Genomic DNA, 25177 nt, shown 5'->3' on the forward strand with positions numbered 1-25177 from the left:
TACAAGCAGTTGATGTTTGCTAAATACTGCTATAATAATATATAATAATGCTAAAAAGGATGAACCACTCATTATGTACTATATATATCACTATATTGACGGTTACTATGGTAACCATTATGTCATTGGATGCTCATATCACCTTGTACTTAGGTATGTGACAAAAAATAAATAAATAAAAATACTTGCATTATATTAGGAAAGCAGGAAGTGAACAAATGTAACAGTTACTGATTGTAAAAGTACCAGATGGAGGGGTAGGATTTAATAAGCTTTGCTTCTTCCTACTCCTTTTGGACATGTGGAACTGTGAACTGATTATGTGATGCATTCAATTGTAATCTGATGCATGTTCAAATGAAATTAAACTATTACCATTACCAATTAACCTAACATGCAAATCGTTGCAATGTGGGAGGAATCCAGAGTACATCGAGAAAAGCCACCCATACCTAAACCAAAAACCAGATCTTCGTGACTCTGCTGCCACTAAGGTCGAAATTGTCCATTCATTTCCAACCAGGAAAATGTGAAATGACGGTCCTGAGGGCTAGCGGACATGTCCTAAACAAGATGAACATTTTGACATCGGATTGTTTGGAATCTGCTGGACAAAAAAGGCGAAATAGGAATAAAAAGTAGCAGAGAAATAAACAGATGAAAAACGGTGTCCAATTTTATATGTCCAATTACGCTCGGAAACAAACAATGGCGGCGCCTGACAACTCATTTTTGAAGTTCACCGGCGCATTAAAGATTTTCCCAAGCTCTCATTTAGACACAAAATCACACCTACATGCGGGAAAATAAGCCGGTCTAATATATGCACTTAACAACCGCGTCTACCTTCCCCTGCAATCAGGCCTCACTTTCACTCTAATTTCATGCAGACCCGCAGTGCTTGAGTGATGGCATTTTCAATGAGCAGGTACTCCGCCGAGACCCCCGGTATACAGCTACAGAGTCCCACGCTCCCGCAAAGGCAATGCAGAAATACATCAGGACCAATTACGATATCACCTTTCAGTGCGATTCCCTTCGCCACCAAGTGCTTGTGTACCAGCCCCGGGCTCTTTCAAATCGCATCTCATCTGGAGTCTTTGGGGTTTTAATTAAATTTCAGGATAGATGGAATTCTTCATTAGTACCTGATCTGAATAGGTGATTGTGCTGTGTTGCACCTCTCTCCCTCGCCTGTTGTTTTGGGGCTCGGTAAATACAGGGTTTAGGGCCGGATTGCTCTCAGTAGTCGCAACCGCGGGGTCGTGCTTGTATAAAAATGTTAAATGTTTGCATCAGGAGTATTTGTCTTTTGAGGACGGACAATAGCGAGGTGTTTTGTTTTGGGTTTTTTTTTTTATTCATAAATACGAGGCTCATCGCTGCACAAATCCACACTCATGGCTGCCTTCCTGTAAAAAAAAAAAAAACAAAAAAAAAACGAAAAACAAGTTTAATCAGGTCATTACAATCGGTGACAAGCAACTTTTGTTTGCTCAGTTATCTTGCGGGAGAGCCTCGATGCGACGGCGCTCTCGCTACACTTGTCATGTAATATTGAGTTGTGACCTTCGCTTGAAGTGTTGCCATGTTTATTTACACGTTTCTGACAAAACAAGCCACTTTTCATATTAGCTGTCACCGTATTACCTGAGCAGCAGAGGTGACATGAAAGCGGAGAGCCGAGGTGCCGCTTTTCCTCCGCGTCTTGACTGATTGTCAGCATGCAACATCACACGCAACTTTGGTCCTCCGAGGCGCGGGGAATGGCGAGTGCGTGCACGTGTGTCATTCATGCTCGCCGTGCGTGCGTGCGTGTGTGTGTGCCCCCCGCCACCGCCCCCACCACCTCCAGGAAAACACAGACACCACCGTGGGTTCTTAAAACGATGCATATTCTTATCTCATTAATTATACATCCATATGTAACAGACGAGAGGATCTTAGTCTCGGTAAGCGGCGCGGGGAATGTGCGGGGAGGGGGGGGGTGGAAGGCTACGGCGGGTGTGCGGGGCGCTCTTCAAAGCCCAGATGACTGCGTTCCTGAAGGAGCCTCAACCTCCCCCTGTGCACAGCGCAGGGCGAGATGAGACACTCGCCAGGCCCTCGCCCCTGTGATGTGGAGAGGAATTAGGGAAATGAACGTTTTCAGAATATCGAATAATCAGAGAATCATCAGCACCCCGTCAGCCTTCAAAAGTGCCGATCCCTCCAGACTGGAGAGACACTTTGACTGGGAGTCAAAGTCTTCCCGCCCATTAGACACAAAGGATAATGAGCTAGCTGCACTTCCACCATTGTCGTTTTGATTCTCGACAAAAAAAAAAAAAACGTGTACAATGAGGTGACTGTCAGCCATCTCACTCAATCCATCATTAGCGTTGCTGATGGAATTCGCTTTTTATTACACCCTTCCCCTTTTTCCCCAAATTGCTCTCATAGCCAAAATAACGAGGAACTCAATCATAGGAGTCAATAACTTCATGATCGCTAGATCTCTTCGATCCGCCGCCGCGGTCCTATTACCTGGCCCCATGGCAGGTAATGACCTGTGACATCATTATGGCGGCTCCGTAAACATGTGAGTGGTTCCTCTCAACTTTTATTTAAACAATTGACATCACCGCACCCGATCTAAAGAGGGTCCTGACCTCAGACACGGAGTATTAGTCTCTTTATGAAGTATGGGGGGGGTTGGGTGGGGGGTGTCCTGGAGTGAAGCCTCTGTCACTGACACTGATGAGGGCACACTTCTTTAACCTCGTCCCAGTCTGCTGGGAGAAGTGGCTGCCTGGAATCACTTGGAATCGCTAGCTGAACAGATTGTTCAGGTATGGAACATTTGGTACTTTCCCACACGTTAAGCGAGGGGACGGGGTGTCGGGACATGGCCGCTCCTTAAACAAATACAGGTGGTCCTCGCTGGACTTGCTGGAGGACTAGTTACAGTGGAAGAATACGCCACATTACAACACTATACGTCACGTGACTTCCGGTCAGTTTTGGTGACCACGGACTCAACTTGACCATATCATCAAAGCCTTGCAACTCTACTTGGTCTTTGGACTTGGATGACTCAGGACTTTACTCTAATGACTTGAAAATACTCCAGATTTTCACATTTTAAGAAGAAACAAAGATCTGGCTCAGTTATTGGACAACACAAACACAGCTTATGACTTGTAAGGACTTGACTTGACTTGACTTGACTTGACTTGACTTGACTTGGACTTGACTTGTCACAAAATTCTTCCAACTACCAGGTGGCGCCAGTATCCTTGAACATGTTAAAGGACAGCGATAACCAACTTATCCCAGCTGTCTTCGGCCAAGAGGCGGGGTCCACCCTGGATTGGTGGTGGTGGCCAGCCAATCCCAGGGCACATATAGACAAACAACCATTCACACTCACATTCATACCTATGGACAATTTGGAGTCGCCAATTAACCTAGCATGTTTTTGGAATGTGGGAGGAAACCGGAGTACCCGGAGAAAACATGCAAACTCCACACAGAGATGGCCGAGGGTGGAATCAAACTTGGGTCTCCTAGCTGCGTGGCCTGTGCACTAACCACTCGACCGCCGTGCATTTTTTTTTAAATTTATAAGTCGCTCTGGAGTATAAGTCGCAGGAACAGCCAACCTATGAAAAACTTATGTGACTTATAAAAATCAGAAAATACAGTAAACGAAAATACGGTATCTTATTGATGCAGGTTATTTCTACATAAAATGATGCTGTGGCAGCGATCTGGCTCTCAGGCCATGGGTTTGACACCAAAGACTCCTTCCTCTGTTTAGGATTCTCATGATGAAAAGGAACCTCGGTCTCCGAGCTGTGTGCACGCTAACCACCCGACCACCGTGCAGCCCACAAACCATCCATTTTTAATATGATACATATAACTATTATGTATTACATGAATTGTATCCATAGGAAAATCATCAGTGGTTTCAATGTAAAAACCATGAAGTTTTATGTTGTGCATTTTATTCCCGAACAGTGACCTTAAAATGAGGTGCATACCCAACTCGTGTGTGTTTTGTTTGGGGGACGGGGGGGGGGCAAAAACAACAGCAGGAGCTTGCGGTTGCTTTTATGTAACGCAATGACTTCTGCTTGTTTGTCGGAGGCATCGACGCGGGATTTGTCACCGCCAAAGTCTGGGCAAACTTGTCGTCTGCACGTGAGTGACAAAGCGCCATCAGTATGCGGCCAAAAGCCACTTACTCGTGTGTTTTTTTTTTTTTTTTGAGTGGCGGAGGGGGTATCTTCCCTCGTCATAACATTGGCTCTAGCTGCGTCGGAGCCCGTCATCTCGTTGACAGCGTGATTATTACCTGAAAAATTATTAAACAGTACCTACGGGCCTTGTTGAAGACAAAGAAGTCACATGGGTGCGCATCAATCAAACGTATCCCCTTTAGGTTTTACACTTATTCCCCCCAGTTTAGGCAAATTGCCTTGTTCGCGTGGCTTTGTGTAGCGGAGAGTGACTATGAGGTAGCGAGGGGAGCCTGGGGAGCGGAGGATGTTCACTCTGTAGAAGTGAGACAGGGGTGTGACATGTTTTCACACAATGCCAATTTGGGGGGGGCGTGTGGGTGGGGGGGGTTGCTCCTAGATCACTTGTCATGTGCTCTCTTAGACCATATAAATGAGAGAGAATGGGAGATCACTAATTGAATTTTCATGACTGACTATATGCGCGTTTGTGTACACGGGAAGAAGTTCACCCCCTCTTGATAACGAGACTATTGTTCTCCCGTGTGCAAAGTGGCGTTCGCTTGCCGCAAAAAGCGTCTCAAGGTTTTTCCTGCGCGTCGCCTCTTCTTGCTTGTTCTTTATCTAGACAAACACGCTCCGCCGTAATAAGCCAGAGAAAAAGATAAAGCTAGTGCTAAAGTGCTAATGAAATCAGAGCTGTTAATGTGGCGGGTTAAGCTGCGGATGATTTGAAGAATTCTGCCGTTTAAGTGAAGATGATATAATGAATCTACTCTGAATAGAAAGCAATTAAAAGGACAAATTGGTCTGATTAACCTCAAAGTCATCCGCCTGCCACAAATGGTATGCAACATTCAAATGATTATTATTAAAAATCTGGAGCAGATTTGCCGTCTTTTTGGCCTCTCTTAATCCTTTTAAATGAAGGAGCCAACTTTTTTAATTTTAGACGTGACCTTTCAATGCATAACCTAGATTTTTTTTTTTTCTCCCTGCCATAGTAATAATTTGCTCACATCAGCTACTGTAGCATAATATTACTGCTTCTAAGGTCAAGTGGAGGGACTTCTATGTATTTAGCTGTTGAATATGGATGTCGGATGGAGAAGTGGAATTCAATGCGGCCAACTTTTTCAAGTCGTGCGTCTTGTTCTGGGCGCCATTCCTCCTCACGTGCCGAAATCTCCATCATCTCTTCTTCTTTTCTGTCTCTCATGAAGATACCTTCACCAGTCGCGTGCTGCACGTCCTGATGAAAGACGTAAAAATGGGGGAGACGGTCTCCTACAAGCGCCTGGCGGAGATGGCGGGAAACCCCGCAGCGGCGCGGGCGGTGGGAGGAGCCATGAGGAGGAACCCGGTAAGCGTGGCTGACATTGATTGACGGGTCTGACTTATTTAGTGGGATTATCCGGAGAGAAATTACCTTTTATGAGTGGACACACACACACACACACACACACGTCTACTGTATGCTGCCTTAATGAGGCACGGTCACATGACTGGCACTGTTAAATAATGACTTAGACTAAGTTGATTGACAGGCACCTTCTTTATCTGCAACTCAGTTCTAAGCAACAAAATGATAGTGACTATAATCTATAATCATATAATCTATAATCATTTCAATTCAATGTGGACGATGGCCTGGTTCTTCCATGGCGTCACTTTTTGTCGTTTTTTTTTTTACGTTGAAATCACAGAAGTTTATCGTTGGTGTCAAAGGGGAAACAAGTTTATCAATATTTTTTATTTTTACAAATATTTCAACTTTCATCTTGTACATTTATATATATATATATATATATATATATGACTTACTCATAATATTTCTACTTATATATTATAGTCATATCATTATTAAATTATAATATATATATATTATAAGATATGTACTCTTGCTGCTGTACAATGCAAATTTCCCCACTGAGGAACGAATAAAGGCATATCTTATCTAATATTATATTATATTATATTATATTGGGAAAAGCGGTAGAAAATGAATGAATTTATATTATATTATATTATATTATATTATATTATATTATATTATATTATATTATATTATATTATATTATATTATATTATATTATATTGGGAAAAGCGGTAGAAAATGAATGAATTTACATTATACTATATTATATTATAATATATTATTTTAATGGTTCAACTACTTAATTTCCCCCATATTCCACCCCGCCATTTTCTCATATTATGACCTTTTTCCCCCATACATTATTCAGTTTTATAATTCATATTTTGTGTTTTGTTTTGTTTTTTTACTTTGTTTAAAAAAAAAAGTGTAGCCCACGGGCCACACTTTGGATACCCTGATTGAACTACTCTGCGTCTCACTATCCGTCCTATCCGTCCAGGGGGGGGGGGCTCACTATTTTATCCAGCGAGGTCCACATATGGAAAAATGAAAGTACCGTAAATGCTACATTCCACCTTTTTTTCTCTGTTTCCGCCCCAATTGTTGATGTTTTTTGGGGGATTTATCTTAAGTTAATTGAATTTCTACAAAGTGCCACAGAAAACAAGCTGCGTTCCACCCCCGGGCCGTACTTTGGACACCCTTGCTGTAGACGGGATAAAGTAATACAAAGCAATGCTTGGCCTAAAACACAAAGATAATAAGTCTGCATTCATGGATGACTAAGGAAATTATCTGAGAAAAAAAATCTATGAATCTATTTTGGGATAACCCATTAATCATCGATTAATTGATTAATTGTTGCAGCTCTACTAAACCAACCAGCTCTGCCAACCACAACCGCAACATATGAGATATTGTCAATAAATATCTCTAAATAGAACATTTCATTGTCTGCAAATGCCAGATTTGCAATATACAGTCTCTTTTGTATTGAATAATAAATTATGGAGGGGGGGGGGGGGGCTGAGCTGCAACTTTAAAGGCAAAGCAATGATTGGAAATAAAAGTAGTGACTCAGTACAACAGTATTTCTTGATTTAAAGTCTTCTTGGGTGTTATTTAACAAGCATCCTGTTCGAAGCCAGGGTAGGCAAAGTAAACGCCCCCCCCCCCCCCCCCCCCCCCCCCCCCCCCCCGAAACTGTTAGCCGAAACCTGACGGAGGAATCCCGGCCCGCTCGTTTTTGGCCCGGCTCGTTTCGCGGGCCCGATGATGGAGGGCTAGAGGGCGAACGGTGTGTCTCCTCCTCATCAAACCCGTCTGATCAAAGGCCGTTTAGCCGTGTCCGTGTAGCGCTTTGGGCGCCGCCGCCGCCGCCGTCGGAACACCTCTGGTACACAAATGGAGCCAGCCACTGCTTCTTATACGCCAACATTATGTAACCCTTCTTTTTGTACATACTTTATTAGGTACACTCGCCACTGGCATTGCTTCTGGTTGGCTGAATAATATTCTCTGTTTTATTCCGTTTCACACACACACTTCTTCCCCCCTTTTGCCGGGGGAGGATGGGAGCCTGAGCCCTCAGCCACTGATACTGATCCAGAGTCAGATTGTCAGTGTCAATTACTTGTCAGTAGCGCCGCTCGGCTCGGGCTTCAGCTGCGAAAAGCTCAGTGTGCTCAATCGATCCTCGCCTTCTCCGTGACACTCACCAGGATTTGAGTATTGATAAGCCCCGGCGTGGAGCATCCTCACTCAGCCGCGCCGCGCAGCCAGGAGGCAGATCCGCAGGCCTTGAGGGGTACCCCCGCTCCCTCCAAACCTGGGGAACAATATCGATCCGAAGAGCGCAGCGGTATTTCTCTTGTCTGCAAGGTTAATCTGGGGCTCGGAAAGTTTTATTGCTGTTGATGCGGGAGCGGGTTTAATGACGGATCTCAACACAGACGCGCGCCGCATCCAACTTTTATGCGCCATGGCGGCCATCAAGTTATGATCAACTAGAAATTACAGCCGCACCGCCGCCAGTGGTGTTTTTTTCTTTTTTAGCCTTCCTCTTGTGTTAGATTTCTGGTATCTTGGTTTTGACCGAGATTAAATAAAATAGTGTATTTTATTAAATCAGCTATAAAATACACTAAAAATAATAAGTTACCATCAAATTTGCTTCTCATGTCTTGGTTACCTTCTTATACTTCCTCATCAATAAAAATGTTGGTTTTAATACTTTTGTTGTGGGCATGGAGGCCTTTTTTTTGTCACTATACCCCTCCGTTTCAATTTCCAAAAATGGTAAAATGAACCTCAAAAGAATCATATTCATAAATTGAATTATTTTGTTACTTGGCTATTACTGAGAGCGATAGAACATATCTCTTAAATCAATTAGTTTTAATTATTTCCTCATTTTAGTATTAATCAAAAACTTACCACTTCCACACGGATAGGGAGGATAACTATTAACAGTTATTTAACCTTTAACATGAACATTAATCAAACGTAATAATTTTTTTCTGGGTACATGATACCATACAGCATCCATATAAAACTTGCGCGGGTCGCACTAACATTAAACTTTCATATCAAGGCGGGGGGGCCTCAAACGAGTGTCCTGCGGACCACATTTGGCCCGCGGGCCGCATGTTTGAGACCCCTGTCTTAAATCAATTAGTTTTAATTATTTTCTCATTTTAGTATTAATCACTAAAACATATATGGTGTTTGACACATATATTCATTCATTCATTCATTTTCTACCACTTTTCCTCACGAGGGTTGCAGGGGTGCTGGAGCCTATCCCAGCTGTCTTCGGGCGAGAGGCGGGGTACACCCTAGACTGGTGGCCAGCCAATCACAGGGCACATATAGACAAACAACCATTCACACTCACATTCATACCTATGGACAATTTGGAGTCGCCAATTAACCTAGCATGTTATTAATGTAAAAAATAAAAAAAGGTAGAAAATGTTATTGTTTTCAGCAACATAACTTTAGTATAATTTGAAATCAAAAACCAGAACAGGTCCAGATCTTGGTTCACTGTACTTTACTGTACTTCTGGCCATTCTTTCCATAATCAAAATTGTAAATCAGCCACTCAAATGAGTGAATTCTCCTAATTTTACACTTATGGCTCAAAATATTGCTTTATAGTCATATTATTATAACCGGGTCCAAACCGACCCTAACAATACATTGATCATAATTTCAACCAGACCATTTTAAAATGTAGTAAAAATTATTTTTTTTGGTTTTATTTTGAGTTTCCTGACAAAGTCCAAAAGCCTCAATGCAATAAACAAATGTTATGTGATTCTTTTTATGCATTAAAATGTAAAACGGGTCGGTGACGCCCCTAACACAAGAGGAGGGTTAACGTGTTGCACGAATCAATTGGGGGGGGAATTTTTTCCCTCGGAATAATTGCTGTGATTCATTGCGAGCACGGCCCGCTCCTCTTGTTGTGAATTTACAATGATGGAAGTGTTTTAGGCTGGCTTGTTTAATCTTTCTCCAGCCATTTAGTTTACAAAGAAGCCGGGACCCCCCCTGGCAGTCGTCTGCAATAAGAGTAAACGCTCCACCGACTTCCTGTTTTTAATGATCACAGGGTTATCAGATCTTAATGTTGACACCCTCTCCATTGAATATTCATCCTGCTGGTGTTTTTACCCATTAATTTTTGATTGCTTCTTTGCTTTACACTTTTTTTTTTTTGAAAGAGTGGAAAACATTTATTGCCAAAGACTCAGCCATCACCCCCGAATGCGGGATCGAGTGCGATCAAACCGGTTGTTATGGCGTTTTTGGTTTTGTTGTCTTTGTTTTCCCAACTTATGCTAAAATGGATGACTCTACCGATAAACGGCGTAAGATGATTGGACGGAGTGAGCAAATAACTCCACGTATTAATTAGGGATGTCAAACATAACAAATGTATGTCATTACTTCATTCATTCATTTTCTACCGCTTTTTCCTCACGAGGGTCGCGGGGGGTGCTGGAGCCTATCCTAGCTGTCTTTGGCCGAGAGTGTTGTAATTGTACAATTAGTAATTGTAATTGACAGTTATTTGTCAGTTTACTTTATTGTCAACATGCTTAGTGACACGGAAGTCATCACATGTTTACATTTGCACGACAGGAAGAAGCAGAGCTCTTTTAACCTTTAACGCATCTCAGCGATTAACGTTTGGCCACTTTTTAACGGGGAGACCGACAGATAAAAATGTGTAAAAATTATTGTAGTGATGAGTGAATAAATGAGTGAATGATAGTATATATGTAGTATATACATAAGTAGTATTCTACAATTGTATGATGAATTTGAAAAAGAGGATAGATGACAAAGAAAAAGCTTGTTGTGTCAAATAAGTTAAAATACACAAAAAAAATTGAAAATAATACGCTCACATTACTATGTGTTTGTATATAATATTTGTCAGTTTTGCTGCTGTACTTTTTCTTGTATTTTTTATCAATGAAAGTATTATTTATGACATACAATAACATAGAAATACATAAAATACAGTCTTATTTCAAGCATAGTTCCAAGTGGTAATTAATCGTGATTAATTCATGGAAAACTGTGATTAAATTGATTAAAAATGGTAATCATGGGACCACCCGAGTGAACATGTCGTCACACTGCAGTGCGTCTTTAAATAAGAAATGACGTACCATATTTTCTGGACTATAAGTCACACAAGGCCAAAAAATGCATAATTAGGTAGAAAAAAACATACATAAGTTGCATATTTTGCGTTTTTTAGCGAGTAACTTACGAACTTTTTGACCAAAACAGACATTACGTCCTCATGGAAGGCAAGTTCTCTCTGCTTATCCTCAAGAGGGTTGCGGAGGTGCTGGAGCCTATCCCAGCTGTCTTTGGGCGAGAGGCGGGGTACACCTGGACTGGACTGGTGGCCAGCCAATCACAGGGCACATATAGACAAACAACCATTCACACTCACATTCATACCTATGGACAATTTGGAGTGTTTTGGGAATGTGGGAGGAACCCGGAGTACCCGGAGAACATGCAAAGTCGACACAGAGATGGCCGAGGGTGGAATCGAACTCGTGTCTCCTAGCTGTGAGGTCTGCGCGCTAACCACACGACCACCGTGCGGAAGGCTAATTAACGCACGCATGTCACGGCAAGCCACGCCTCTCTGCCGTGACAGCGGATGGATTCCAACATCCCGGAAGATTGACGGTCTTTTCCTACCTTAACACACCAACAGCAGCGCTCGACTCCAACACAATAAACTTTATTTTATTTATTGCATTAAATGCAGAAAAAAGATATGGGAGTTATACTGAAAGAATGAGTAAGCAATTTATTGTAAACAAAACAAAACGTTGCGTAATGATTAGCTGTGCCATTCTTGTTATTTACTTTGGCCATGTTTGATGCCGGCGTGTCCACGAGGCGAGTCGGGATGTTGCTCCAGGTGCTGAAGATGGCTTCACGGAGGGCGTCCATCGTCTGGAACTGATGGTCATTAGTGTAAACGTTCCTTGCCGTCCATTCCCAAATGTAATTCCAATGTACCGTAAAAACCTCGGTTTTCATACGCCCTGGTTTTCAAACCATTGGAGTTTTGCTTTACATTGATGACTGCTAAATAACCTTCCATGGGGCCAAAGAAAGTTGCAAGTGCCAGTAGTTTGAAGATGGGAAACACTATTGAATTTAATTTAAAAAATGTCAGGATATGCAAGAATTATGAATTACATGCGGTTATCATTTACAATTACTTTACATTGTTTTCTGTTCTGTAAAAAATAGGGAAGTCTGATAATTATTGACCGGATATCAGCATGAAAATGCAATATTGGTTTTGGAAATTGAGAGTTGGACAATATTGGCATATCGTTTTTTGGCAAAAATAAATCAAATGTATTTATTATTAACATTTTGAGATGTCTGAAACCTAATAAATTGCATTTCCCGTTTTTCCTATGGGAACAATCGCCTCGGTTATGGAAGGTTTTAAGTACGGCCACGACATGCGCGTGCAGATTGATATTGTCGACACGTCGCTTCCTTCAAAGTTGCACCGTTTACTCGCTGACTCTTTCATACATAATACATTCCTACTACTCCTACCCTCTGACGTCTACTTTTATTTTTTTCATACTTCATAGAGTTATTCTTAAAATCCAACTCTCCATAGTGAATTTTAATATACGGAAGGGGGCGAAAACAGGAAAGATAATTGTACCTTTCCAGAAAAAGACACCACATCAAAGTGATCCCGAGATGTGCTTGCACAACATTTACAAAAGTTGCACGTCCGCTTCCTCAGGGATGAATTCCTCTTTTGTTTGCCAGATTCCGCTCATCATCCCCTGCCACCGAGTCATTTCTAGCAGCGGCCAGAGCGGCCCGTACATGGGCGGCAGGGGCGACCACCTCAAACAATGGCTCCTCGCCCACGAGAGGCGGCGCGAGGAGGGCTGACACGGCGGACGCCAACTGTCCAAGAAAACACACACATACACACACGGTTATGTGTAAATATTCATATTTTTAAATCCAAGAATAGAGGTGCTGCATAGTTAATGTAGTAACTGAGTTGTTGCCGAATTAGAATGTACAAAAATAACTTAAACAGAAGAGTCGGAATTACAAACATATGCTCCCGTGGGTCCCACGCTGCGTTTGCCAGATAGTGCTGGAATGCTTTTTCTAAAGCGTTATTATTCCCTTAAAAATATGTCTCTCGCATTGTTGTTGTTGTTGTTTTTTTTTTTCCTGAGCAGAATTAGTCTTTGTACCTCTCGTTGGCTTTTTAATTTCCTGCCAAGCGAGTGCTTTGTTCGACATCCAGTGATAAAGGCTCAGAAATTTGCGGCTCCAAAGCTTTGTAGTGGAGTATTTGTTTTTGTCTCCATTTAGAGCTCATTGTTTGCTCGCGTCTTTACACCTTACGCCGTCTTATGCATTATATACGGCGCTTTAAGCTCCGCGCGCACGTGTCAAATTACAGCCCTTTTTCATCACCTTTAATTGCATTTACTAACAATAAATGAAAGTTGAATTTCTGATGAGGCTCCTCTCCGCGTCTTGTCTGTTTTGTCAGAGCTGCTCCGCTCCGGAGTGTTTTCCATTAGAGGGCAGTACAGAACGGGGAAAAAAAAAAAACCCGACGTGCAAGATTTCAACCTGGAATTCATCCTGCACGTTGCAGGCGTGACTTACATGTTTATGTCTTATTTTATTTCTCGCTTTTAATCCCTTTTGAGGGGAATTATTTTATCTGGGAAGGACCATATGGGGAAAGACGGGTAAAATGTGTGTGTGTGTGTGTGTGTGTGTGTGGATGGTTTGACAGAACACTTCCACTAGCCCCTTCCACCCTCCTTAAGGATCTTTTGTTGCGTTGACGGTTTCATTCTCTTCTCTCCTCCTATTAAATTCCTGATTCTGCTCACTGTCTAATGCAATTCCGGAGTGACCCTGACATGTCCATAGTTATTCCTCCTCTGTGCAGCCCAGGTAGCCTTAATAATCCACCCTCCCAAAATAACCTCAGCTCTCTAACCTTTACTGATCCAATTCCTTCTGAATACATTTGAACTTTTTTTTTTTTTTTTTTGCTGCTGCATTTTTGAATTCCTCCTCCGACCGTCAGGCTCTCGCTGGCGCTGCCGTCGTCGGTAAGCGTGGATGTGGAGACAGGCAGATGAAGAATGAGAGCCAGTCTGTGGTTTCACAGAGGGCTAATGATGCCTGTGGTGACTACAGGCTACAGTCAGCCCCCTAACGAAGGGAGTTGTGACACAGCCACAAGGGGTCCCATTTAAGCCAGGCACACTCTGAAGTGCACTGTAAGCACCCTCCTTTTTTTTTTTTTTTTTTTTTGCTTGTGGCTAACTAAATTCCACGGAATGCTGCAAATTTAGCAAACGAAGTTTGCTGCTGCTGTCTGGAGCAAAGTGAAAACAAGACCAGCATCAAAGCATCAGCCGTGTTGCCAGTAATTGGCCCAGTAATTGCTCAGGTACCCAAAGGCACTGCTTTTATTTCATATTCTACACCTTTTTTTTATTATTACTTTGCTTACTTTTACATGATATATCGGTACTAGCAGCGTTATTGTTAGTTTTATATCACAACTGACACAACACAACAAAGACTGACAGTTTTGTTGATGTATGCGTTTATTAAAGACATATTTATCAAACTTTTCATTCAAATATGCAATTCCCTGAGGGCGCAGTGACGTTAAGTACAGGAACAATAACATTAGACATAAAAAAGAATAAATAAAAACTGCATAAAACCATGAATTGTAGTATCAAAACCTGTTGGCGACAAAACTACAGGACAAAGACCTTTGCACCACAATCGCCATAAACGACTGGAATTGAAGCATCACGTTTATTTTCCCGTATTTTACTCCACAAAGGAATAACAGCAGAAGCATGTATGCCATATCAACGATATCAGGCAATATATTTCTTTCATGTATCATTAATTAACCCTCAGGTGTGCCTTTCATTTACTAACCTTTCATGTCCAGGGAGGACCAAAAAAAAGTCCTCTCCCGTAAAATGTTTTATTTCTAATCAGTCCTAAAAAAAAAAAAATGGCATAAGAAGACATGATGCTCTTTAATGTTTTTTTTCTGTGTGGATAAGGAATAATATATGTTTTTGTTGGGATGAGGTTGGAATCTGGGTGGTTACGGGGGTGGGACTAGATAAGTTTTGACTTCTTCCCACTCCTTTCGGAACATGTGTACATTTATATATGTTACATTTATGTATTTTTATTTGTATTGATTTTGGTTGGTTTGTTGTGGTTTGGATGTTTTTTTTATGTTCGGAATAAACTAAACTAAACTAATGCACTTGGAAAGCCAGCATTTTTGGAAATGCTGCCAATGTTCGACAGTATGAATTGCATGTCTCAAACGACAATTCCACAACTTTACAACAATGAAATATGATACTATTGTGTTGTTATGATATTTATTTATTATCCAAACAAAAGTGCTTCATTTGGTCTCCGAAAATGTTGACAACAATATTGGTTAGCGTCAATTTACGAGACGATAAACATTACGAAATGCACCTGTTTTGTTTTGTAAGGCAGTAAAATACATTTGTCCAATCATGTTTTTTTTTACTTGAAAAGTTCATGTTTCATGAAATGATTTATTTTATTTCGAAATGTGTGTGTATATATATATATATATATATATACTATAGTATATACTATATATACTATGTATTTTTATTGATTTTGGTTGTTTTTTTGTGCTTTGGATGTTTTTTATGTTCAAAATAAACTAAACTAATGCAATTGGAAAGCCAGCATTTCTAGAAATGCTGCCAATGTTCGACAGTATGAATTACATATGAGGAAATGCATGTCTCAAACGACGATTCCACAACTTTACAACAATGAAAGATGATACTATTGCATTGTTATGATATTTATTTATTATCAAAACAAAAGTGCTTTATTTGGTCTCCGAAAATGTTGACAACAATATTGGTTAGCGTCAATTTACGGGACAATAAACATTACGAAATGCACCTGTTTTGTTTTGTAAGGCAGTAAAATACGTTTGTCCAGTCATGTTTTTTTTTTTTACTTGAAAAGTTCATTATTTTAAAAGTTTTATTATTTATTTCGAAATGTGTACTATGTATTTTTATTTTTATTGATTTTGGTTGTTTTTTTGTGCTTTGAATGTTTTTTTTATGTTTGAAATAAACTAAACTAAACTAATGCAATTGGAAAGCCAGCATTTCTGGAAATGCTGCCAATGTTCGACAGTATGAATTACATATGAGGAAATGCATGTCTCAAACGACGATTCCACAACTTTACAACAATGAAAGATGATACTATTGCGTTGTTATGATATTTATTTATTATTAAAACAAAAGTGGTTTATTTGGTCTCCGAAAATGTTGACAACATTATTGTTTAACGTCAATTTATGGGACATTAAACATTACAAAATGAACCTGCATTATTTTGTCAGGCAGTAAAATATGTTTGTCGAGTCATGTTTTTTTACTTGAAAAGTTCATGGTTCATTATTATTTATTGTCTTATTATTATTTATTTCGAACATATGTACATTTAAATATACTATGTATTTTTATTTGTATTGATTTTGGTTGGTTTGTTGTGGTTTGGATGTTTTTTTTATGTTCGAAATAAACTGAACTGAACTAATGCAATTGGAAAGCCAGCATTTCTAGAAATGCTGCCAATGTTCGACAGTATAAATTACATGTGAGGAAATACATGTTTCTAATGACAATTCCACAACTTGACAACAATGAAAGATGATACTATTGCGTTGTTATGATATTTATTTATTATTAAAACATGAGTGGTGTATTTGGTCTCCGAAAATGTTGACATTAATATTGTTTAACGTCAATTCACAAAATGCACCTGCATTGTTTTGTAAGGCAGTAAAATGCGTTTGTCTCATCATGTTTTTTTTTTACTTGAAAAATTAATGATTTCTTTTATTGGTATTGGTATTTTTTTTTAAATGTGCTCCTTTTCAGACATGTTGAATTGTGCAAACATGGTGTACTTGAACGTCACTTTGCTGTTAAACGTGCTCAAAACCAAACCACGAGCATACATCTACTTTTCATCATCTGCACGGTTAATCTCGGCAAAACCTTTAATTTTACCCCGAATACCTCCACCACCACCACCTCCACCACCTCCCTGTTTCAGAGAGTGCACGTGATTGCGAGGCCACGCGTGTTGGTGTGCGCACATGTGCACGTCCATATGTGTGTGGGTGAAGTGGATGATATTGAGTCTGACTTCATAAATCACCCAGACACTGATAAACTCCCCATGCACCCACACACCGCTAATGGGCAACCCTTAAGGAGTGTGAGTGTCTCGTGCGGCGTTTGATTCAACATTTATTAACCCCCTCACACACACACACACACACATGTGACACACACTCATTTGAGTCCAGGAAGAATATGTTTTGGTGGTGTTGCGAGTGTGAGCGGAGGGTTCTGACCCGGCCAGGTTGCATTAATCACCAGCGGCCCGTACAGTAGAGAAATATTTGAGCTTACAACAGCAGCAGCCTCGACGTTTCCCAACATTAGCTTCCTTCTCATAACTTACATCCTGTCTCCAACTCCCCACTTCCCATCTCATATCCTGGCACCCCTCCTCATTATAGAACAATTTTCTCCCACACATCAAATCCAAACACACCTTCCGTGTCTGTGCTCCTCATAACATTGCAGCCCGCTCCCCTCGGTGGAGACATGCTAGCCTGAGTGGGCTCCTGCAGCCACAGCTGTGATTCATTCATAGCAACTTTTTTCAGGCGATAGAACGATGCAAAGGTTCTATGGAACCGCTTTGTTATTACTCTTTTCCGGTTCCTTTTCTGGGGGCCTCAACATGCATGAAAGTTTGCAAGAGCGTCTGGCAGGCTAAAAAAAAATGTGATGTTCTCCAATACAAATTCCCTGAACTCTCATTGGATTTTTTTTTAATAGCCCCTTTCCCTGATTGTCACCAAATTTGATGGAGATGTCATGACAGGACGCACAAAAACAGTCTCCGGAAGCCATGTTCACAAGCAAACAGCAGTAGTCTGACTTGGTAGGACAGCACTAGTCTGACTTGGTAGGACAGCACTAATTTGACTAGGTGGAACAGCACTACTCTGACTTGTTGGGACAGCCCTAGTTTGACTTTGTAGGACAGCACTAGTCTGACTTGGTGGGACAGCACTAGTTTGACTTGGTAGGACATCACTAGTCTGACTTGGTGGGACAGCACTAGTTTGACTTGGTAGGACAGCACTAGTTTGACTTGGTAGGACATCACTAGTTTGACTTGGTAGGACAGCACTAGTCTGACTTGGTAGGACAGCACTAGTTTGACTTGGTAGGACATCACTAGTTTGACTTGGTAGGACAGCACTAGTCTGACTTGGTAGGACAGCCGTAGTGTTACTTGGTGGGACAGCACTAGTCTGACTTGGAAGGACAGCACTGGTCTGACTTGGTAGGACAGCACTAATTTGACTAGGTGGGGCAGCACTACTCTGACTTAGTGGGACAGCCCGAGTTTGACTTGGAAGGACAGCACTAGTCTGACTTGGTAGAACAACAGTAGTCTGACTTGGTAGGACAGCACTAGTTTGACTTAGTAGGACAGCACTAGTTTGACTTTGTAGGACAGCACTAGTCTGACTAGGTGGGGCAGCACTAGTTTGACTTGGTAGGACAGCACTGGTCTGATTTGGTAGGACAGCAGTAGTCTGACTTGGTAGGACAGCAGTAGTCTGACTTGGTAGGACAGCACTGGTCTGACTTGGGAGGACAGCAGAAGTCTGACTTGGTAGGAGAGCACTAATTTGACTAGGTGGAAGAGCACTACTCTGACTTGTTGGGACAGCTCTAGTTTGACTTTGTAGGACAGCACTAGTCTGACTTGGTGGGACAGCACTAGTTTGACTTTGTAGGACAGCACTAGTCTGACTTGGTGGGACAGCACTAGTCTGATTTGATGGGACAGCACTAGTTTGACTTGGTAGGACAGCACTAGTTTGACTTGGTAGGACAGCACTAGTCTGACTTGGTGGGACAGCACTAGTCTGATTTGATGGGACAGCACTAGTTTGACTTGGTAGGACAGCACTAGTTTGACTTGGTAGGACAGCACTAGTTTGACTTGGTAGTACAGCACTAGTTTAACTTGGTAGTACAGCACTAGTTTAACTTGGTAGGACAGCATTAGTTTGACTTGGTAGGGCAGCAGTAGTTTGACTTGGTAGGACAGCACTAGTTTGACTTGGTAGGATAGCACTAGTTGGACTTGGTAGGACAGCACTAGTTTGACTTGGTAGGACAGCACTAGTTTGACTTGGTAGGACAGCCCCACGGCCGGTTCAGTGCTGCTTGCAGCTATAATTGTTTTTTGTTTTTATTTCCAAGAAGTTTGTGCTGGTAAAAAAAGAATGCTAACTTTTGGGAGGCGCATGAGGAGTGTTTGCCATGCAGATAGTCCAGCAGACAGGCTCAGGAATAGATAGCTCACATAGACAGACTGAGGCTTGGCCGCGCTATCGGGTTTCCTCCCCCTCTCGTCTGTCTGCCGGGACCGCCTGGCCTCGGAGGCCCTGACACCGAGGCACCGCGCAGCCAGCCAGCCACGACAGCTGCCACGGCAACAGCAGCATCTAATACGGACGCGCGCCACGCCGCGCTACAAAGAGCGATATCATCGCAAACATGGCTTCCTTTGATGCCCTTGTAATGATCTGTGCGTGTCAGAGGGAGGATGCTCTTTTTTTTTTTTTTACGGGCTTCTTTCAAACTCATTCTCATCGCCGTCCACATGGGCTCTCCCAGGGCTGCTTGTAGCTGTGAAACCTTATAAATGTATAATGGCCTCATGTTGATGTTACGCAATCAGCCCTTCTTTGATGATCATCATCCAATAAACGGATGAATGAATCGTCCTGACGTCAGATGTCGAGGTCACGAGCACATATTCAAGTGTCGGATTTACAGTTTTTGCTCGGGTTCTGTTCCGGACATACCAAAAAAAAAAATTGAGACGGCCATAAAAATGACTACTTTGACACATGCCCCCCCCCCCCACGACCCCACCCCAACCTTCAAACCCTCCTGCCCGTCCAGGTTTAAGCCCTAATATTCGTATGCGTACTCCCCACTCATGAATGATAACTTTCACCACGGTGCGTTCAAGCACCGCTGAACAAAGTGCGGCGGACAAACACGATCGTTGGAGCATAAAAGCATAGTCGTGTAAAAATGATGTACTGAACATTTTACCTGCGTCTTTACATATTTATAAGTTGTTACCGACATACGGTATTTTTGGAAATAAAATATAATAAATCAGTAGTGAATCCCAAATGTGTATTGTTTTTATTTTATTATATATATTTTTATTGTCAACATGCTTAGTGACACGGAATTCATCACATGTTTACATTTGCACGACAGGAAGAAACAGAGCTCTTTTAACCTTTAACGCATCTCAGCGATTAACGTTTGGCCACTTTTTAACAAGGAGACCGACAGATAAAAATGTGTAAAAATGAAGTTATTGTAGTGACGAGTGAATAAATGAGTGAATGATAGTATATAGTATATACATAAGTAGTATTCTACAATTGTATGATGAATTTGAAAAAGGGGATAGATGACAAAGAAAAAGCTTTTTATGTCAAATAAGTTAAAATACACAAAAAAAAAATTCTGTCCAATTTCAAAAATAACACGCTCACATTACTATGTGTTTGTATATAATATTTGTCAGTTTTGCAGCTGTACTTTTTCTTGTATTTTTTATCAATGAAAGTATTATTTATGACATACAATAACATAGAGATACATAAAATACAGTCATATTTCAAGCATGGTTCCAAGTGGTAATTAATCGTGATTAATTCATGGAAAACTTTGATTAAAAATGGTAATCACAGGACCACCAGAGTGAATGTGTCATCACACTGCAGTGCATCTTTAAATAAGAAATTGAGTCCGGTATTTTCTGGACTATAAGTCGCTACGGAGTATAAGTCGCACAATGCCAAAAATGCATAATTAATTAATAGATTAATAGATTAATAGAAAAAATAGAAATAGAAAAAAACATACATAAGTCGCATTTTTTTAGAGTAATTTATTTTACAAGTTCTATCCGCTTATCCTCATGAGGATTGTGGGCGGCCAATCACAGGGCACATATAGACAAACAACCATTCACACTCACATTCATACCTATGGACAATTTGGAGTGGCCAATTAACCTAGCATGTTTTTGGAATGTGGGAGGAAACCGGAGTACCCGGAGAAAAACCCACACAGGGAGAACATGCAAGCTCCACACAGAGATAGCCGAGGGCGGAATCGAACTCGGGTCTCCTAGCTGTGGGGCCTGTGCACTAACCACTCGTCCACCGTGCAGCCTGTTTATTTAACAAAGATTTTCATTTATAAGTCGCTCTGGAGTATAAGTCGCAGGAACAGCCAACCTATGAAAAAAAGTGCGACTTATAGTCCGGAAAATACGGTATCTTATTGACGAAGGTTATTTCTACATAAAATGATGCTGTGGCAGCGATCTGGCCCCCAGGCCGTGGGTTTGACACCACCTTCCTCTGTTTAGGATTCTCATAATGAGAAGGAGCAGAATGAAATGAGAACATGGAGTGTGTGTGTGTGTGTGTGTGTGTGTAGTAACCTTGTATCAGTATGTCATTGTAACCTTGTGAACCCCGAGAGCAGAACCGTGCTTCTCTAATTAGGAACGGCCGCGTTTACGTGAGCGCTCGTCTCCCGGCACGTATCAATCTGAGAGCGTGCGGCGGCGTCGGCGGCGTCGTCGGCGTTGATGGTGAAGGAGCGTGTCTCAGCCTGGACAAAGTGCAGGTCTAGCCTTGGTCCTTGTTGACGGAGGGGGCGGCTGGATGGAAGGGTTGGGGGGGGGGGCGGCATTTCAAGAGGCTCCAGGACCCCATGGCACCAGTCTCCCACAGTCCCCCCCACCCACCCCCCCAGACAGACTAGGAGCATCTGGGCTCTGTCAGCGCCTCTGGGCCCCCGCAGACTCCCGATCTATATGACGGGGAGGATTGGATCTGGGAGAAGGGAAAATATGAGCCAGATTCCTGAAGCCTCGTGTAAAATGCAGGCTTTGCCAGTTAGCATCATAGGTAGCATGTGTGTGTGTACATGTGTGTGTGTGTGTACATGTGTGTGTGTGTGTGCTGATAACAGGTCAGCGTGATTAATTTTGCATGATGGGAGATGGAGGCTATTGATTAGAGGCTAACGCCGGAATAAGTCCTCTCTATAAATTGTCCAATTAAGTATTAATTAAAAGTGAGGCGCTGAAAAAAATCCCACCCCCCGCCCTCCAAAAAAAAAAAAAAAAAAAAAAAAAAGAAATAAATAAGACGTGACGGCGGATGCACATTAGACTGACAGAAATCATTCCAGGGATGTTTCTGAAAAGCTTGAACGGCGATGTGATGGCGGAATTCTGATATACGCGCACATGCCAAGACTAATTAATCCATACACTAAATTAGGAGTAGAAATAGTGGGGCCCCGTGTAACAAGGTCAATTTTAACTTCTCACTTTCCACTTTATTTAACTGTGCAAGAAGAGAAACGGGCGGAGGAAGGAAGGAGGGGGTGGGGGGGGTATCAATGCAGCGGGCTTATTATGATTGACGATTGATGATTAAGTCCTCCAGCTGACACACACCAGCAAAGCCGGTGAGTTGGAATTGGATGTGACACATACACAGTTCTGCGTGTTAGGTAATTCGTTGACGAGGGGCCAAATTCATTTATGGAACAGCGGTATTGGCAGACACGGACACTCTCTGCAAAAACAACGATAATCACAGAGGTTTGGCGCGGCGTGACAAGGACTCTTCAGGGAAAGGCCCTTCCACGCCGCTTTGTTGGCCGCCGCTGCCTGAGACTTGGTGATGGGGGTGGTGGGGTGGGGTGGGAGGCGGGTGGAGACTAAAATGAGAGCCACTCGGAGCAGGAATGAGCTTTTGTGCGAGGTGTGCGTGATGTTTTAAAGATGGAGGTGACGCTACCAAACGTTCAACTGAATTGACTGCGGACCTCTTCAACGTGTATTTTCTGGGGGGTTTTTTTACATTATTTTCCTAGTACTGTACTTTATCATGTATTTTCCGATCAATAAGTCAGTTTTTTTCATGGTTTGCCCGGTCCTGCGACTTATACTCCGGAGTGACTTACATATTTTTTTTTTCCCACTGACAGCCACCAGAGTGTGCTCCGGCAGAATCTGCCACTCCTATCGACATTGGCTCTTAGGATTTTTGTCTGCGTGATGTCATGATAGACATCTCCGGCACAGACTATTTTTATTAATTTTTTTGTTTATTTTTCGCCACACCTGATACACTTGCAAATTTCGGGTGACCTTTAATGCATTTTAAGGCCCTCAAATATGCAACATTACATATACAATCATAATAATTGCAAACAGTGAAGTTTCACAACTAGTGTGATGCTAACCATAGAACAGGAGCTAGAACTTACTCGGGAACATACAATCCAGTTAGTTAAATATAAATCACAAACTATCACAACTAGCTTGATCTACCTCTGTGTGCGCTTTAAAATGTTCAGTGTGACATCCGTACATGTAACACTTGTATTGTTTATTGTATTGTCACGATTATCAAAGTTATGATGCGTTTCAGAACAGTCTCTCTCCAATCTCCAAAGTGGAATTAAAGGAAAAAAGGTTCATATTATATTATTCATAATTATAATATTAATGATTATAATAATAATGGTAATAAAATAATGTTAGGTAATAATTATTATCATGCTAATAATAATACTAATGGTAATAAAAATAATAATAATGTCAATAATAATAATAATGGTAATAAAAATAATAATAATGGTAATAGTAATAATGTTAATAATAATCATGGTGATAAGAATGATAATAAGAATAATAATGGTAATAATAATGGTAATAAAAAAATTATAATAATAATCCGTACATGTAACACTTGTATTGTTTATTGTATTGTAACAATTATCAAAGTTATGATGAACTGTCTCTCTCCAATCTCTAAAGTGGAATTAAAGGATATAGGTTCATACTAGTATTAATAATAATAATAATAATAATAATAATAATAATAATAATAATAATAATAATATTAGGTAATGGTAATAATGGTAATAATAATAATAACAATAATAATAATAATAATAATGGTAATAAAAATAATAATCATGGTAATAATAATGGTAATAAGAATAATAATGGTCATAATAATCGTACATGTAACACTTGTATTGTTTATTGTATTGCAACGATTATCAAAGTTATGATGCGTTTCAGAACAGTCTCTCTCCAATTGACAACTTATTCATTACCAGTAATACCTATAAAACACCAGCAGGCGGCAGCGTCGCTCAGCAAACAGGCTTCTTTAAAGGTCATGTAGTTTGACTTGAGTGTTTTGTATAATTTAAATATAATAATAATAATAATAGTCATGTTCAAATGTTTCTTTTCTGTACGTTTATGCTTTTAATGCCACACTTTTGCCGCGACAGAAGAAGGAAAGTGCAAGGGCGACGGCGTCTCGAGCCATTTCATCTCCTTCCGCGTTCCCCCATTTTTCCTGCTAATGAGCCTTATTGACAATCAAACAGAAGCTGTCATCCCCCAGGATGCAACACTCCCATCCCCAGCCTGTTTGTCATAGCGTCCTGGCAATCACAGGCAGGCTGCAAGACCAGGCTGGCAGTTAGCGCTTCTCACAGCGGCGCTGCCTGAAAATGGCACACTTCCTGTAGAGTTGCAGCTGCCACCTCTGCTACTTCCATTACTTTCTATAGCATGCAGATGTTGGATCAACGTTCCCTGCCAAGGGGACCGCAATAACGGCGAGATGCATGCCATGTTTCACAGCCACGTCAATTTCTCAAGTGGCGCAATTAAACAGGGAAATGCAGCAGCGGGTTTCGCACATGCGGGCGCTCAAATCGGAAAAGAAGTTTTGTTTTTTTTTCCGAAGTAGGGAGTGATTGGGGGGGTTGTTCACAAAACCCGTTTTTCTTTTTTTTTTAATTTTTTTACGGCCTTACAGTCCTGAGTGCAGCGATTCTGAGCGCCTTTGTGCGGCAGACCCGTCGTGACCCACAGCGGATATGGAAATGGGGCGAAGGTTTTATGGGCCAAACGGATTGGACACAGTCGAGCTCAGGGGGCATGAATATTGGATGTTATTTCTGCTCCCTTTTTATGTAATCCATTGCCAATACATTATTAATAGATGATATCATATCCAGAAGTACTGGACAAAGCACTACAGAGGGCGACTATGAAAGGAGCTCTATACCAGCAAGTACACTTGCAGTGATATTATTTTTTATCGCCTGCAGCCCCGACGCTCTCAGACTAGGCCACATTTAGGGGGTCCGTGTGGGTGAAAGGGGGGGTCTACAGGTACCCCCGCCGTGGCCAAATATTGCAT

The 25177-nt window shown here is 41.4% G+C and overlaps 1 protein-coding gene across 17 annotated transcripts in view; it reads left to right on the top strand.

Annotated features, from left to right (window-relative positions):
- Positions 1–25177, top strand: part of mgmt (O-6-methylguanine-DNA methyltransferase) — a 269091-nt gene that overhangs the window by 122226 nt on the left and 121688 nt on the right. For 14 of the 17 annotated variants that reach the window (XM_058058117.1, XM_058058119.1, XM_058058111.1 and 11 more), the window contains 2 exons: positions 5450–5589; positions 12454–16437. In XM_058058117.1, coding sequence (XP_057914100.1) covers positions 5450–5589; positions 12454–12582 — 269 coding nt within the window. In that variant the 3' untranslated portion in view covers positions 12583–16437. Of the gene's footprint in view, positions 1–5449; positions 5590–12453; positions 16438–25177 lie in introns of those variants that run through there. The other 3 variants (XM_058058125.1, XM_058058123.1, XM_058058124.1) reach the window with 1 other exon arrangement.

Source organism: Doryrhamphus excisus, chromosome 20, assembly GCF_030265055.1.
Source record: "Doryrhamphus excisus isolate RoL2022-K1 chromosome 20, RoL_Dexc_1.0, whole genome shotgun sequence".
In the NCBI taxonomy this organism is placed as follows: domain Eukaryota; kingdom Metazoa; phylum Chordata; class Actinopteri; order Syngnathiformes; family Syngnathidae; genus Doryrhamphus; species Doryrhamphus excisus.